Below are 16480 nucleotides of genomic sequence, written 5' to 3' on the forward strand. Positions count from 1 at the left end.
TTGAACATTCGAGTCTAAGATCCTAAACCAAGCACAAACAGATCATGTGCAAATTAGATGGATCAAAACACAGGCATAGTACAGATGGGTAGAGATATTGAGGTGGCAGGTGACAGATCTGCCACTACCAGAATGCCTTACTGTGTGGCCAATTAGTATGGACACATAAGGTTGAAATAAACAATGGGAATATTCAGTAAGACTGACTAATTGAATGAGCATCTTAGTGACATGCTCTTGCATACCAGCCATATTTTTCTTAGTAGGGGCATTGCACCCTTGTCCAGTGTCTTATTATGGTCACACTGACCCACTCCTATCTTATTTCTCCACATTGCACTATTGACCTCCATAGGGCGTACAACAGGGGAAGATAATAACCTCTAACAGACTATTTCATATGCGTCACAATAAGGAAGTGCACAGCAGACACATAGGGGGTGAAAAGGTCACCCAAAGCAACTTCACCTGACCATAGATTACACAAAGCTGACGAAAAGCAATTATGAAGACAATCATAAATCGGAGGAGAAACGATGGACCTTCCACACACTAATAACACACTGCATGGATTTACTGTAAGAAAAGGGATTGGGAGTTTTTTTCTATTACGACTGAGCCTGGGAGGCCAGGAACCTCTATTCAAGTAGAATGAATGTAAAGTGACATTCCAAAATTGGACACTGCAGGAATAGTTTGAAACAGTAAACTTGAGCTAAACACAGAGGCATCATGCGAACTAACATTAAAGAGTTAAAACAGCATGCCAAACTATGAATCTAACACACAGTTCAGACGCCAAATTTTCTAGACTTTCAGGTACTCAACAAGAAGGTCTAATTTCATTACTACTAAAACAGGACTCAGGCGGTAAGCATAAATAGCCAGTCCATTTAAAAAACTGGAGGCCTCTAACACTTCAATGTTGTGATGCGAAAATCCTGGCGAAATTCATAGCACATAGAATGAAAAAGGTTTTTACCAGATATTATTCATCCTGATCAGACAGGTTTTTCACATGGACAATATATTGGAGATAATATACGACAATTACTTGAAACAATTGAACATTATGAAACACCGAAGATACCAGGTCTGGACTTCATAGCAGATTTAGAAAAGGCGTTTGATAAAGTACAACTGGAATTTATATATAAATGCCTGGATTACTTTAATTTTGGTGAATCTCTTATACAATGAGTTAAAGTTATGTACAGCAACCCCAGATGTAAAATAGTAAATAATGGTTACTTCTCAGAAAGTATTGAGCTTTTAGGAGGAGTAAAACAAGGCTGTCCGTTGTCTCCATATCTATTTATTATGGCCATTGAAATGCTAGCTATTAAAATTACATCCAACAAGAACATTAAGAGGTTAGAAATCCTGGGGATAAAAACAAAAGTGTCAATGTATGCCGATGACTCTAGTTTTTGTGTAGGGATCCGCAATCTGGATCCCTACACAGTCTCAATGAAGATCTTGATCACTTTTCTAGCCTAATTATGACAAGTGTACCATATTACGTATTGGATTGTTTAAAAAATATAGTGTTTACATTACCTTGTAGTTTACCAATAAAATGGGCGGATGGTGAAGTAGACATACTTGGTATTCACATCACAAAAAATAGAAACTAACTTACCACAATTCATTTCAATAGAAAGTTAGCAAAAATAGATAAGATTCTGCAACCATGGAGAGGTAAATACATGTCTATTTATGGAAAAATCACATTGATTAACTCTTTGGTCTGTTCACAGTTGACTTACTTACTAATGGCACTGCCTACTCCAGATGACTCTTTTTAAAAAAATCATATTAGCAAAAAATATTTCATTTTATTTGGAATGTAAAACCAGACAAAATTAAACGTGCCTTTTTATATAATGAATATGAGTTTGGGGGGCTAAAACGATTAAATAATAAAGCTTTAAACCTCTCACTAAAAGCTTCACTCATACATAAGTTATACTTAAACCCAAAATGGTTCTCTGGTAGATTATTAAGAAAGGCTCATCCTTTGTTCAAAAATTGCCTTTTTGCCTTTATACAGATTACAACTTCTCATTCCCGACTAATTGAAAATGAAATGTTGTTTAAAGGATCGTCCTTTCTTAAACAAGCCATACAAGCTGGTTACAGTTTCAGTTTTATCCTCCAGAAAAGATAGAACAAATATTACAATTAATGTTACGGTTAAACTCACATATACTGATTAATACAAAAACATTCTTTATGGAAAAAGTGTTTAAAAATGGTATTATATTTGTTAATGATATTATGAAAAGAAACGGAGGAGTTACGTTACATATGCAGTTATTGAAATATATGGGAATATCTGCCCAATCCAACTTGACAACCAACTGATTGCAGCACTACCACAAAAATGGAGGAGGCAAGTGGAAAAGGGAGAAGGTAGGGAACTTGTTTGTTGTTTGCCATATATTAAAGATACAAATTGGCTGAATGGAACTGGCCTAAATAGAAAAATATACCAGTTTCATTTGAGGACAAAAATGTTGACAGCTGCAGTTGCAGACATTTGCAATGTACCAATTCCATGGCACTTGGTTAATGAACTGGTACAAAAAAACTACACTTGATTCAACACTTGGAGTTTTTCAATTTAAATAATTATATACAATTCTTCCAACCAACAGACTGCTACATATATGGGGCATACAACAATCTCAGCTCTGTAAATTTTGCTGCGAAGAGACAGAATCAATAGATCATTTGTTCTGGTATTGCCCCTATGTAGCTTGTTTCTGGTCACAGGTTCAGGAATGGTTAAAAAAATCACATCAAGCAATTAAAATTAACTTTACAAATAGCAGTGTTGGGCAATTTGGAAAGACATAGTCAGTCAATATATAATACAAAAATACTAGTAGGAAAGGTTTTCATCTTTAGCTCACAATCTGTGGATACTATATGATCAGAAAGGTTGGAAAATTATGTAAAACATCACAATACAATTGAAAAATGTATGGCACATGGAAACCAAACGAGGGTGGTCTATGGTGATAGGTGGGATGGGCTGAGAGTGGCTGAGGGTTGGGATTAAAGAGCTTATGTTTGGTAAAGTATGATTGTTATGTGACTGCTTTATATACAGTTGAAGTCAGAAGTTAACATACACCTTAGCCAAATACATTTCAACTCAGTTTTAAACAATTCCTGACATTTAATCCAAGTAAAAATTCCCTCTTAGTTCAGTTAGGATCACCACTTTATTTTAAGAATGTGAAATGTCAAAATAATAGTAGAGAGATTGATTCCAGCTTTTATTTCTTTCATCACATTCCCAGTGGGTCAGAAGTTTACATACACTCAATTAGCATTTGGTAGCATTGCCTTTAAATTGTTTAACTTGGGTCAAACGTTCCGGGTAGCCTTCCACAAGCTTCCCACAATAAGTTGGGTGAATTTTGGCCCATTCCTCCTGACAGAGCTGGCCTCCTTGCTCGCACAAGCTTTTTCAGTTCTGCCCACAAATTTGTGGCTTCTTCCTTGCTGAGTGGCCTTTCAGATTATGTCGATATAGGACTCGTTTTACTGTGGATATAGATACTTTTGTACCTGTTTCCTCCAGCATCTTCACAAGGTCCTTTGCTGTTGTTCTGGGATTGATTTGCACTTTTCGCATCAAAGTACGTTCATCTCTAGGAGACAGAACGCATCTCCTTCCTGAGCGGTATGACGGCTGTGTGGTCCCATAGTGATTATACTTGCGTAATATTGCTTGTACAGATGAACGTGGTACCTTCAGGCGTTTGGAAATTGCTCCCAAGGATGAACCAGACTTGTGGAGGCCTACAATCATTTTCTGAGGTCTTGGCTGATTTCTTTTGATTTTCCCATGATGTCAAGCAAAGAGGCACTGAGTTTAAAGGTAGGCCTTGAAATACATCCACATGTACACCTCCAATTGACTCAAACGATGTAAATTAGCCTTTCAGAAGCTTCTACAGCCATGACATCATTTTCTGGAATTTTCCAAGCTGTATAAAGGCACAGTCAACTTAGTGTATGTAAACTTCTGACCCACTGGAATTGTGATACAGTGAATTAGAAGTGAAATAATCTGTCTGTAAACAATTGTTGGAAAAATTACTTGTGTCATGCACAAAGTAGATGTCCTAACCGACTTGCCAAAACTATAGTTTGTTAACAAGAAATTTGTGGAGTGATTGAATAACGAGTTTTAATAACTCCAACCTAAGTGTATGCAAACTTCCGACTTCAACTGTATATATTTAAAAAAAATGAAAAATACTAACAAAACAATATACTGTATATATATTAAATTAATTAATACAAATTTAAATAAATAACACAGTGCCTCTTCAAACTCAGGAGGCTGAAGAAATGTAGCTTGTCACCTAAAACCCTCACAAACTTTTACAGATGCACAATTGAGAGCATCCTGTCGGGCTGTATCACCGCCTGGTACGGCAACTTCACCGCCCACAACCGCAGGGCTCTCTGTACCTGCCCTCCAGGACACCTACAGCACCCAATGTCACAGGAAGGCCAAAAAGATCATCAAGGACAACAACCACCCGAGCCACTGCCTGTTCACCCCGCTACCATCCAGAAGGCTAGGTCAGTACAGGTGCATCAAAGCTGGGACAGAGAGACTGACAAATAGCTTCTATCTCAAGACCAACAGACTGTTAAACAGCTGTCACTAACACAGAGAGGCTGCTGCTTACATACAGACTTGAAATCATTGGCCACTCTAACAAATGGATCACTTTAGTCACTTTATTAAACTAGTCACTTTATTAATGCCGCTTTAATAATGATGTTTACATATCTTGCATTACTCATCCCATATGTAAATACTGTATTTTATACCATCTATTGCATCTTGCCTATGCCTATGTCATTGTTCATCAATATATTTATATGTACATATTCTTATTCCATCCCTTTACTTAGATTTGGGTGTATTAGGTAGTTGTTGTGGATTCAACAACAGCTTCACCTGCTTCACCTGGAATGCTTTTCCAACAGTCTTGAAGGAGTTCCCACATATGCTGAGGACTTGTTGGCTATTTTTCCTTCACTCTGTGGTACAACTCATCCCAAACCATCTCAATTGGGTTGATGTCGGGTGATTGAGGAGGCCAGGTCATCTGATGCAGCACTCCATCACTCTCCTTCTTCGTCAAATAGCCCTTACACAGCCTGGAGGTGTGTTTTGGGTCATTGTCCTGTTGAAAAACAAATGATAGTCCCACTGAGTGCCAACCAGATGGGATAGCGTATCGCTGCAGAATGCTGTGGTAGCCATGCTGGTTAAGTGTGCATTGAATTCTAAATAAATCACAGACAGTGTCACCAGTAAAGCACCCCCACACCATCACACCTCCTCCTTCATGCTTCACAGTGGGAACCACACATATGGAGATCATCCGTTCACCTACTCTGCGTCTCACAACGACACAGCGGTTGGAACCACAAATCACAAATTTGGACTCATCAGACCAAAGAACAGATTTCCACTGGTCTAATGTCCATTGCTCGTGTTTTTTGGCCCAAGCAAGGCTCTTCTTCTTATTGGTGTCCTTTAGTAGTGGTTTCTTTGCAGTGATTTGCCCATAAAGGCCTGATTCACTCAGTCTCCTCTGAACAGTTGATGTTGAGATGTGTCTGTTACTTGAACTCTATGAAGCATTTATTTGGGCTGCAATTTCTGAGGCTGGTAACTCTAATGAACTTATCCTCTGCAGCAGAGGTAACTCTGGGTCTTCCTTTCCTGTGGCGGTCCTCATGAGAGCCAGTTCCATCATAGCGCTTGATGGTTTTTGTGACTGCACTTGAAGACACTTTTAAAGTTCTTGACATTTTCCAGATTGACTGACCTTCATGTCTTAAAGTAATGATGGACTGTCATTTCTCTTTGCTTATTTGAGCTGTTTTTGCCGTAATTTGGACTTCGTCTTTTACCAAATAGTGCTATCTTATGTATACCACCCCTACCTTGTCACAACACAATTCATTGGCTCAAACACGTTAAGGAAAGAAATTCCACTATTTAACTTATAACAAGGCATACCTGTTAATTGAAATGCATTCCAGGTGACTACCTCGTGAAAGTGGTTGAGAGAATGCCAAGAGTGTGCAAAGCTGTCATCAAGGCAAAGGTTGGCTTCTTTGAAGAATCTCAAATATAAAATATATTTTGATTTGTTTAACACTTTTTTGGTTACTACATGATTCCATATGTGTTATTTCATAGATGTGGTGTCTTCACTATTATTCTACAATGTAGAAAAAAGTAAAAATAAAGAAAAACCCCTGAATGAGTAGGTGTGTCCAAACTTTTGACTGGTACTGTATATTGTCAAGGATTGTGTGGTTTCATTGGTTAAGTGCTGTGAAAAAATATTTGCCCCCTTCCTAATGTTCTCTACTTTTGCATATTTTTCATACTGAATGTTATCATATCTTCAACCAAAACCTAATATTAGATAAAGGGAACCTGAGTGAAAAAATAACACAATTACATATTAATTTCATAAACAAACAAATTATACAACACCCAATGTCCCTGTGTGAAAAAGTAATTGCCACCTTTTGCTGCAATGACTCAAACAAACACTTCCTGTAGTTGTTGATCAGTGTCTCACGTCGATGTTGAGGATTTTTGTCAAAATGTGTGGATTTTCAAGCATGAACTGCTCGTTGCAAGTCCTGCCACAACATCTCATTTGGGATTAGGTCTAGACTTCCAAAACTTCAAATTTGTTAATTTTTGAATATGTGTTTTGGATCGTTGTCTTGCTGCATGACCCAGCTTCAGCTCACAGACAGGTTGCCTGACATTCTCCTGTAAAATCTCTGATACAGAGCACAATTCATGGTTCCTTCTATTAATAACTTCTTATGGCTGAGATCCCATTAACGGGATCGACTTGACAACAGCCAGTGAAACTACAGGGCGCCAAATTCAAACAACAGAAATCTCATAATTAAAATTCCTCAAACATACAAGTATTTTACACCATTTTAAAGATTAACTTGTTGTTAATCCCACCACAGTGTCCGATTTCAAAAAGGCTCTACGACGAAAGCACACCATCTGATTATGTTAGGTCAGTACCTAGTCACAGAAAAACACAGCAATTTTTCCAGCCAAAGAGAGGAGTCACAAAAAGCAGAAATAGAGATAAAATTAACCACTAACCTTTGATGATCTTCATCAGATGACACTCATAGGACTTCATGTTACACAATACATGTATGTTTTGTTCGATAAAGTTCATATTTATATCCAAAAATCTTAGTTTACATTGGCGCGTTATGTTCAGTAATGTTTTGCCTCCAAAACATCCGGTGATTTATCAGAGAGCCACATCAATTTACAGAAATACTCATCATAAATGTTGATGAAAATACAAGTGTTATGCATGGAACTTTAGATAAACTTCTCCTTAATGCAACCGCTGTGTCAGATTTTTTTTTTTACTTTACAGAAAAAGCACACCATGCAATAATATGAGTACGGCGCTCAGACACAAAAACAAGCCATACAGGTACCCGCAATGTTGTGGAGTCAACAGAAGTAAGAAATAGCATTATAAATATTCACTTACCTTTGATGATCTTCATCAGAATGCACTCCCAGGAATCCCAGTTCCACAATAAATGTTTGTTTGGTTCGATAAAGTCCATAATTTATGTCCAAATACCTCCTTTTTGTTTGCGCGTTTAGTTCAAAAATCCAAATTCACGACGCGCAGGCACACTTAGTCCAGACGAAAAGTAAAAAAATTCCATTACAGTTCATAGAAACATGTCAAACGATGTATAGAATCAATCTTTAGGATGTTTTTAACATAAATCTTCAATAATGTTTCAACCGGAGAATTCCTTTGTCTTTAGAAAGGAGAAGAAACGCAGCTACCTCTCACGGGGGCGTGCCTGAGTGAGCTCATGGCACTCTGTCAGACACCTGGTTGAAACAGCTCTCATTCCCTCATCCGTCATAGTAGAAGCTTGATACAAGGTTACAAAAACTGTTGACATCTAGTGGAAGCCTTAGGAATTGCAATATTACCCCATAGACACTGTATATTGGATAGGCAAACCTACAAACCTCAGATTTCCCACTTCCTGGTGGATTCTTTCTCAGGTTTTTGCCTGCCATATGAGTTCTGTTATACTCACAGACATCATTCAAGCAGTTTTAGAAACTTCAGAGTGTTTTCTATCCAAATCTACTAATAATATGCATATCTTAGCTTCTGGACCTGAGTAGCAGGCAGTTTACTCTGGGCACCTTATTCATCCAAGCTACTCAATACTGCCCCCAGCCATATTAAGGCAAGTCGTCCAGGTCCTGAGGCAGCAAAGCAGCCCCAAACCATCACACTACTATCACCATGCTTGACCGTTGGTATGAGGTCTTATTGTGGAATACAGTTTTTGGTTTTCGCCTGGCATAATGGGACCCATGTCGAACAAAAATAAATGTGTTTTTTTTCTTCCAGACCCCCCCAAAAAAGGTATTCTGATGTGATTTAATCATTGACTCAGAACATCCAATTTCGTTGTTTTCTCTATGAACAATTGTACATTTGAGAGTGAAAACACACAAAAAAAAAAAACACACTAAGGACCCCGGGAAGAGTTGGAGGGGAGAGGAGCTCTGTCAAGTTGGTTGTTAATTTATTTAAAAAATATATTTTACCATTATTTAACTAGACAAGTCAGTTAAGAAAAAAATATTATTTTCAATGACGGCCTAGGAACAGTGGGTTAACTGCCTTGTTCAGGGGCAGAACAACAGATTTTACGTTGTCAGCTTGGTGATTTGATCTTGCAACTTTTCAGTTACTAGTCCAATGCTCTAACCACTAGGCTACCTGCCACTAAGGAACATTCAAAGTCATCTAATCATTGCTATACAGCCATGTTCAAGTCTTGTCATTGAATTTCAAGCCGATTAAAGTACAAACTGTAACTCTGTCGCTCAGGAACATTCAATGTCGTCTTGGTAAGCAACTGCAGTGTATATTTGGCCTTGTGCGCGACCGGGAGACCTATGGGCCCACGCACAATTGGCCCAGCGTCGTCCAGGTTTGACTTTGTCCTCGAAGGAGCAAAAGGGCACGATGGTCTGCCTCCTCCGTTCAGCACAGCCCAGGTCCTGGCAGGGGCAGAAGAGCAGCTGGTGGCTGTAGTCGGTGGGCACACGGTCCAGGAACTGCCTAAGGGCCTTGTGACAGCGCTTACGGTTCCCCTTTGCTGCAAGTGGCAATGTAGGTGGAGCGCTGTTTCTTACAGGTGTTGTTGAGGTTGCAGGCCTTCGCTGCGTCCCCACATTGGGTTCGGCCGGCAGGGATGTCCTTGTCCCATCATGCTCTAGCGACTCCTGTGGCGGACCGGGTGCATGCACACTTACACGGTCGCCAGGTGTACGGTGTTTCCTCTAACACATTGATGTGGCTGGCTTCTGGGTTAAGTGGGCATTGTGTCAAGAAGCAGTGTGGCTTGGTTGGATCGTGTTTCAGAGGATGCACGGCTCTCGACCTTTACCTCTCCCGAGTCCGTACGGGAGTTGCAGTAATGAGACTGTAACTACCAATTGGATACAACGAAATGAATGAACATAACAAGATTCAACAACTGAGACATAAACTGAACAAGTTCCACAGACATGTGACTAACAGAAATTGAATAATTTGTCCCTGAACAAAGGGGGGGGGTCAAAATCAAAAGTAACAGTCAGTATCTGGTGTGGCCACCAGCTGCATTAAGTACTGCTGTGCATCTCCTCCTCATGGACTGCACCAGATTTGCCAGTTCTTGCTGTGAGATGTTACCCCACTCTTCCACCAAGGCACCTGCAAGTTCCCAGACATTTCTGGGGGGAATGGCCCTAGCCCTCACCCTCCGATCCAACAGGTCCCAGAGGTGCTCAATGGGATTGAGATCTGGGCTCTTCGCTGGCCATGGCAGAACACTGAAATTCCTGTCTTGCAGGAAATCACGCACAGAATGAGCAGTATGGCTGGTGGCATTGTCTTGCTAGAGGGTCATGTCAGGATGAGCCTGCAGGAAGGGTACCACATGAGGGAGGAGGATGTCTTCCCTGTAACGCACAGCGTTGAGATTGCCTGCAATGACAACAAGCTCAGTCCGATGATGCTGTGACACACCGCCCCAGACCATGACGGACCCTCCACCTCCAAATCGATCCCGCTCCAGAGTACAGGCCTCGGTGTAACGCTCATTCCTTCGACATTAAACGCGAATCTGACCATCACCCCTGGTGAGAGAAAACCGCGACTCGTCAGTGAAGAGCACTTTTTGCCAGTCCTGTCTTGTCCAGCGATGGTGGTTTTGCCCATAGATTACATTGCTGACGGTGATGTCTGGTGAGGACTTGCCTTACAACAGGCCTAAAAGCCCTCAGTCCAGCCTCTCTCAGCCTATTGCGGACAGTCTGAGCACTGATGGAGGGATTGTGTGTTCCTGGAGTAACTCAGGCAGTTGTTGTTGCCATCCTGTACCTGTCCCGCAGGTGTGATGTTCGGATGTACCGATCCTGTGCAGGTGTTGTTACACGTGGTCTGCCACTGCGAGGACGATCAGCTGTCCGTCCTGTCTCCCTATAGCACTGTCTTAGGCGTCTCACGTACGGACATTGCAATTTATTGCCCTGGCCACATCTGCAGTCCTCATGCCTCCTTGCAGTATGCCTAAGGCACGTTCACACAGATGAGCAGGGACCTTGGGCATCTTTTTTTGTGTTTTTCAGAGTCAGTACAAAGGCCTCTTTAGTGTACTAACTTTTCATAACTGTGACCTTAATTGCCTACCGTCTGTAAGCTGTTAGTGTTTTAACGACCATTCCACAGGTGCATGTTCATTAATTGGTCATGATTCATTGAACAAGCATAGGAAACAGTGTTTAAATCCTTTTACAATGAAGATCTGTGAAGTTATTTGGATTTTTACGAATTATCTTTGTAAGACAGGGTCTTGCTGAGTTTATATACACTGCTGTTCAAAGATTTGGGATCACTTAGAAATGCCCTTGTTTTTGAAAGAAAAGCAATTTTTTTGTCAATTAAAATAACATCAAATTGATCAGAAATACAGTGTAGACATTGTTAATGTTGTAAATGACTGTTGTAGCTGGAAAGTGCTAATAATGTAATGGAATAATGGAATATCTACAGAGGCGTACAGAGGCCCATTATCAGCAACCATCCCTCCTGTGTTCCAATGGCACATTGTGTTAGCTAATCCAAGTTAATAATTTTAAAAGGCTAATTTATCATTAGAAAACCCTTTTGCAATTATGTTAGCACAGCTGAAAACTGTTGTGCTGATTAAAGATGCAATAAAACCGTCCTTCTTTAGACTAGTTGAGTATCTGGAGTATCAGTATTTGTGGGTTCGATTACAGGCTCAAAATGTCCAGAAACAAAGACCTTTCTTCTGAAAATCGTCCGTCTATTCTTGTTCTGAGAAATGAAGGCTATTCCATGCGAGAAATCGCCAAGAAACTGAAGATCTCGTACAACGCTGTGTACTACACCCTTTACAGAACAGCACAAACTGTCTCTAACCAGAATAGAAAGAGGAGTGGGAGGCCCCGGTGCATAACTGGGTAATAGGACAAGTACATTAGTGTCTAGTTTTAGAAACAGATGCCTCACAAGTTCTCAACTGGCAGCTTCATTAAATAGTACCCACAAAACACCAGTCTCAACGTCAACAGCGAAGAGGCGATGCTGAACACTGAAATCTAAACTTTAGGATGTCACAGGAAGAGATTGCAGTCCAACATTCTTTATCTGATCTTCTTTTCCTATTTACCATATATAACGGTATATAAGAGTATGATAATTCATTTCAGCAATACCGGCATTTGGTCAACAGCTCGCTCACTGAGGCACGTACGCACATATGCATGTAGGGTGGCAGATAGCCTAGTGGTTAGAGCGTTGGGCGTGTACAAGGAAGGTCACTAGTTGAAATACTTGAGTCGACAAAGTGAAAAACCTGACGATGTGCCAGTGAGGAACGCACTTAACCCTAATTTGCTTCAGAGGTGCTGTATTACTATGACTTACAACACATTTCACTGCACCTATTTGGTGTGTGACAATGAAAACATATTTTTTGATAAGTGGATGCTGCACCCCTCAAACACATTAAATAGATGGCTGAAAAAGACAGATCCTCAGGTGGGTGGGGCATGTGCGTTGCTAGTTTATACTGTTGTGGGGCAGGCCAGTAACCAGAGGTTTGCCCGTTCAAAAAGCTAGGCTGGCGGCTGCACCCTTGAGCAAGTCACTTAACCCCTAACCTGCTCCAGGGGCGCTGCTCTTCGGCTGCTCATATGCTTCTTTCAGCCTTGTGTGTGTCATGTCGTGTCTGGACGGTTGGCAATTAAAGAACAAAAATAAACCTTTCAGTTTTTATGGACAACAAATTGTACCAGTATGTTAAAATATGTTGATGTTACACGTTAAGATACAGCGCCTTCAGAAAGTATTCACACCCCTTGACTTTTTTTGTGTTGTTTTGTTACAAGGTGGGATTAAAACGTATTTAATTGTAATTTTTTTGTCAACAATCTACACAAAATACTCTGTAATGTCAAAGTGGAAGAAAAATTCTAATGTTTGTAAAAAAATATATATATGAAAAATAAAACACTAATATATTTTGATTACAAAAGTATTCAACCCTCTGAGTCAATACTTTTTTTATATGGAAGTATGGACACACACACAGACAAATCCCCACTCATAAATCTCTTACCTGCAGAGGGGGTCTTGGCGGCAGTTCTTCCTTAGCTCCAGGCAGTAGGGTTTGACTTTGTCCTCGAAGGAGCAGAAGGGCACGATGGTCTGCCTCCTCCGTTCAGCACAGCCCAGGTCCTGGCAGGGGCAGAAGAGCAGCTGGTGGCTGTAGTCGGTGGGCACACGGTCCAGGAACTGCCTAAGGGCCTTGTGACAGCGCTTACGGTTACACGGTTCCCCTTTGCTGCAAGTGGCAATGTAGGTGGAGCGCTGTTTCTTACAGGTGTTGTTGAGGTTGCAGGCCTTCGCTGCGTCCAGGCACGGGTTACAAGTCTTGCTGGGGTCAGAGCAGGTGTTGGCTTTAGGGGTGACAGTGTGCATCCCTGCAGAGAAGGGGGAAGGGGAGCATTGGAAAAATAATATGCACTTAACTATCTATTGCAAAGCTGTGTTGTTATTATGGGTCTGACCTATAGCATTTGTTAACTGGCTCATGACAAAATTCTTTGACACCATCATGATAACACATAACACAAGTTAAGTTGATGTGCTCCGACTACTTATGACCATTTATGTTGTCAAGTTTGTGAGTGCTGAAAGTGGGCTTCATGATGATGGTCTTAGTGCTCTCCCTATGCTAGGGGTTATTCAATATCATATATTTTTTCCAAGCCAACACCAAGCCATCTGATACTTGGATAGCTCGCCTATATCCATTCTTACTGAATAATTGATTTGGAGAGGTCTTGAGTGAAATGTGAATGAATAAAGTTGATTCTGCTCATTGATTGCTTCATGTCTCCCTGGATCGTTCCCACCACTAAGAAAGAACATGGTGTACCACTGTAACTAAACACCATGACACAGACCTTGATACTGTTTACAACATGTTAATTAGATGTCTTGTTGCTTATTGACATGTGTAATTGGTTTGTGAGTATGGGATATTAAACACAGGAGCACAAGGACATGGGAAAGGCTCACTGTGCTGCAGTATTGTGGCCTATTGGACAGTTTAAGTGGCAGATGAACCATTTCCTTTACTTACTGTGATCACACCATGTCATCTAGATATTGTAGAAAACAGAAGTCAATAAATGTGCATAGTCTGAGAGCAGTTTGGACTGGTGGTGGTGGTACATGCCCATCTGCTTTTGAGATATCACTAATAAAAGAGTATCACACACACTCACATTCCGCTTCCCTTGTATTTAGGCTGTATCAGAGAACATAACCTCCCTCTTCCTGTAGATGATGGTATTTCAGAGGGTGCGCTGGCTTGGTGACATCCAGGGAGATTCATCTCTTATTCAACAGAACCAATCTCACTCAGCAATGAGGAAAACCCTTTCCGATGGACTGCATGAGCAGCTGTACTGTCTGTAAGTGGTGCATCACAGATGATAAATCCTAGAAATGCCATACACAGAATGGACATCACACAAACACGGAGCATTTCCATCCAGGATTTAACCACATGTTTTACCCAAAAGGATCAGTTTTTTCTGTTTCCATCTACGCAGGCCAGTACCCATGTTTCACTGGACCTGCTCTCACCTGGGGCCAACGCCAGGTCACTGGTACATTCCAGCTCACATTTACATAACAATGGCTAACTGTGAACTTTAACACCTTCTCACAAAGCAATTATTTTGATAATGCAGAGGTTGTTGTCACCCCTATCTATGGAAACACACTTTCATAGTATAACATCAAATCAAATCAAATCAAATTGTATTAGTCACATGCGCCGAATACAACAGGTGTAGACCTTACAGTGAAATGCTTACTTATGAGCCCCTATCCAACAATACAGCTTCAAAAAAATACAGATAAGAATAAGAGATAAAAGAAACAAGTAATTAAAGAGCAGCAGTGAAATAACAATATGAGACTATATACACCGATACAGAGTCAATGTGAAGGGGGCACCGGTTATTGGAAGTAGTATGTACATGTAGGTAGAGTTATTAAAGTGACTATGCATAGATGACAACAGAGGGTAGCAGTGGTGTAAAGAGGGGGTGAGAGAGGGTGAGAGGGGGGATTTTCAGCAGTCTTATGGCTTGGCGGTAGAAGCTGTTTAGAAGCCTCTTGGACCTAGACTTGGCGCTCCGGTACCGCTTGCCGTGCGGTACCAGAGAGAACAGTCTATGACTAGGGTGGCTGGAGTCTTTGACAATTTTTAGAGCCTTCCTCTGACACCACCTGGTATAGAGGTCCTGGATGGCAGGAAGCTTGGCCCTGGTGATGTACTGGGCCGTTCGCACTACCCTCTGTAGTGACTTGTGGTCGGAGGCCGAGCAGTTGCCATACCAGGCAGTGATGCAACCAGTCAGGATGCTCTCGATGTGTATAGGGTGTATACACATCGAGGGTGTATACACTAGTGGAACAGGTGTTACAGTCGAAAGAGCAACAACAGAACCCCAAAAAGCTAATGATTTCTCTTTTTCAACCACATGGACACATAGACGCAACTTCCTGTCGATAGGGGGAAAATGAAAAGGTGGATTCTATTTTGTAAAGATTGGATTTTTTTTGTTGCTTTGTTAGCTTTGTCTTTATCCCTCCATCACCAATGCTACCCCAAGAAGGAGAACATGCTAGGTCAAGGGCTGTGGGATGATCTGTGATGATCTTTATGTACGCCGATGAATCAACATTTTACACATCAGCTACCACAGCAAGTGGAATCACCGCAACACTTAACAAAGAGCTACTGTCAGTTTTACAATGTATTATTAGTAATAAGTGAGTCTTAAATATATATATAAAAAAACTAAAAGCATTGTATTTGGGCCAAATCATTAGTTAAACCCTAAACCTCATCTAAATCCAGTAAAATATAATGTTCCGATTGAGCAAGTTGAGGAGAATAAACTGCTTGGTGTGTAACTCTCAATTGTAAGCTGACATTGTCAAAACATATTGATTCAACAGTTGCTAAAATATGAAGAGGTCTGTCCAAGATTACGTTCTGCTCTGTTTTCTTGACATCACAATCAACCAAACAAGTCCCATAGGCTGGACTACTGCCCACTTATATGGTCAAGTGTTGCAAAAAAGGACAAAGGCAAATTACAATTGGCCCTGAACAGAGCATGGGGGGCTAATATCAACAACATGCATATCAATCTCTTCTGGCTCAAACTAGAGTAGAGATTGACTGCATCACTGCAGGTCTTTGTAAGCGGTATTGACGTACCGAACTATCTGTTAAATCGGTTAAGACGCAGCTCAGACACTCATACATACCCACAAGACTTGCCACCAGAGGTCTCTTCACAGTCCCCAAGTCCAGAACAGAGGCTAGGAAGCACACCGTAATATAGAGTCATGACTAAATGTAACTGTCTTCCACCTCAGGTAATTCAAGCTAGCAGTAAAATCAGAATAAAAAAACACCTCACAGCACAACGCGGACTGTGAAGAGACACACACTAACACACACACTCTAAAACACCCACTCTACACCCACCCACACATTATTCTTAGTAATGTAATGTAGTATTGAAATGTAAGAAGGGAGCAATGTACATTTGTATAATGCACAATGTTTTGTATAATGTTTTATCTCTGTTTGGACCCCAGGAAGAGTAGCTGCTGCCTTGGCAACAGCTAATAGGGATCCTAATAAAATACTAATACTAAATACTAGATTGGACTCCAAAGAAAAGCTGATATTAGCAACAGGGAATGAG

At 40.8% G+C, this 16480-nt stretch overlaps 1 protein-coding gene across 1 annotated transcript in view; it reads right to left on the minus strand.

The window, feature by feature from the left end:
- The window catches only part of LOC139577031 (GDNF family receptor alpha-2-like), a 73153-nt gene that overhangs the window by 23249 nt on the left and 33424 nt on the right, over window positions 1-16480 (minus strand). The window contains exon 4 of the mRNA XM_071403750.1: window positions 12796-13159. Within this exon, the coding sequence (XP_071259851.1) occupies window positions 12796-13159 (364 nt within the window). The remainder of the gene's footprint in view (window positions 1-12795; window positions 13160-16480) is intronic.

The sequence above is a fragment of the Salvelinus alpinus genome, chromosome 5 (assembly GCF_045679555.1).
Source record: "Salvelinus alpinus chromosome 5, SLU_Salpinus.1, whole genome shotgun sequence".
NCBI lineage: Eukaryota > Metazoa > Chordata > Actinopteri > Salmoniformes > Salmonidae > Salvelinus > Salvelinus alpinus.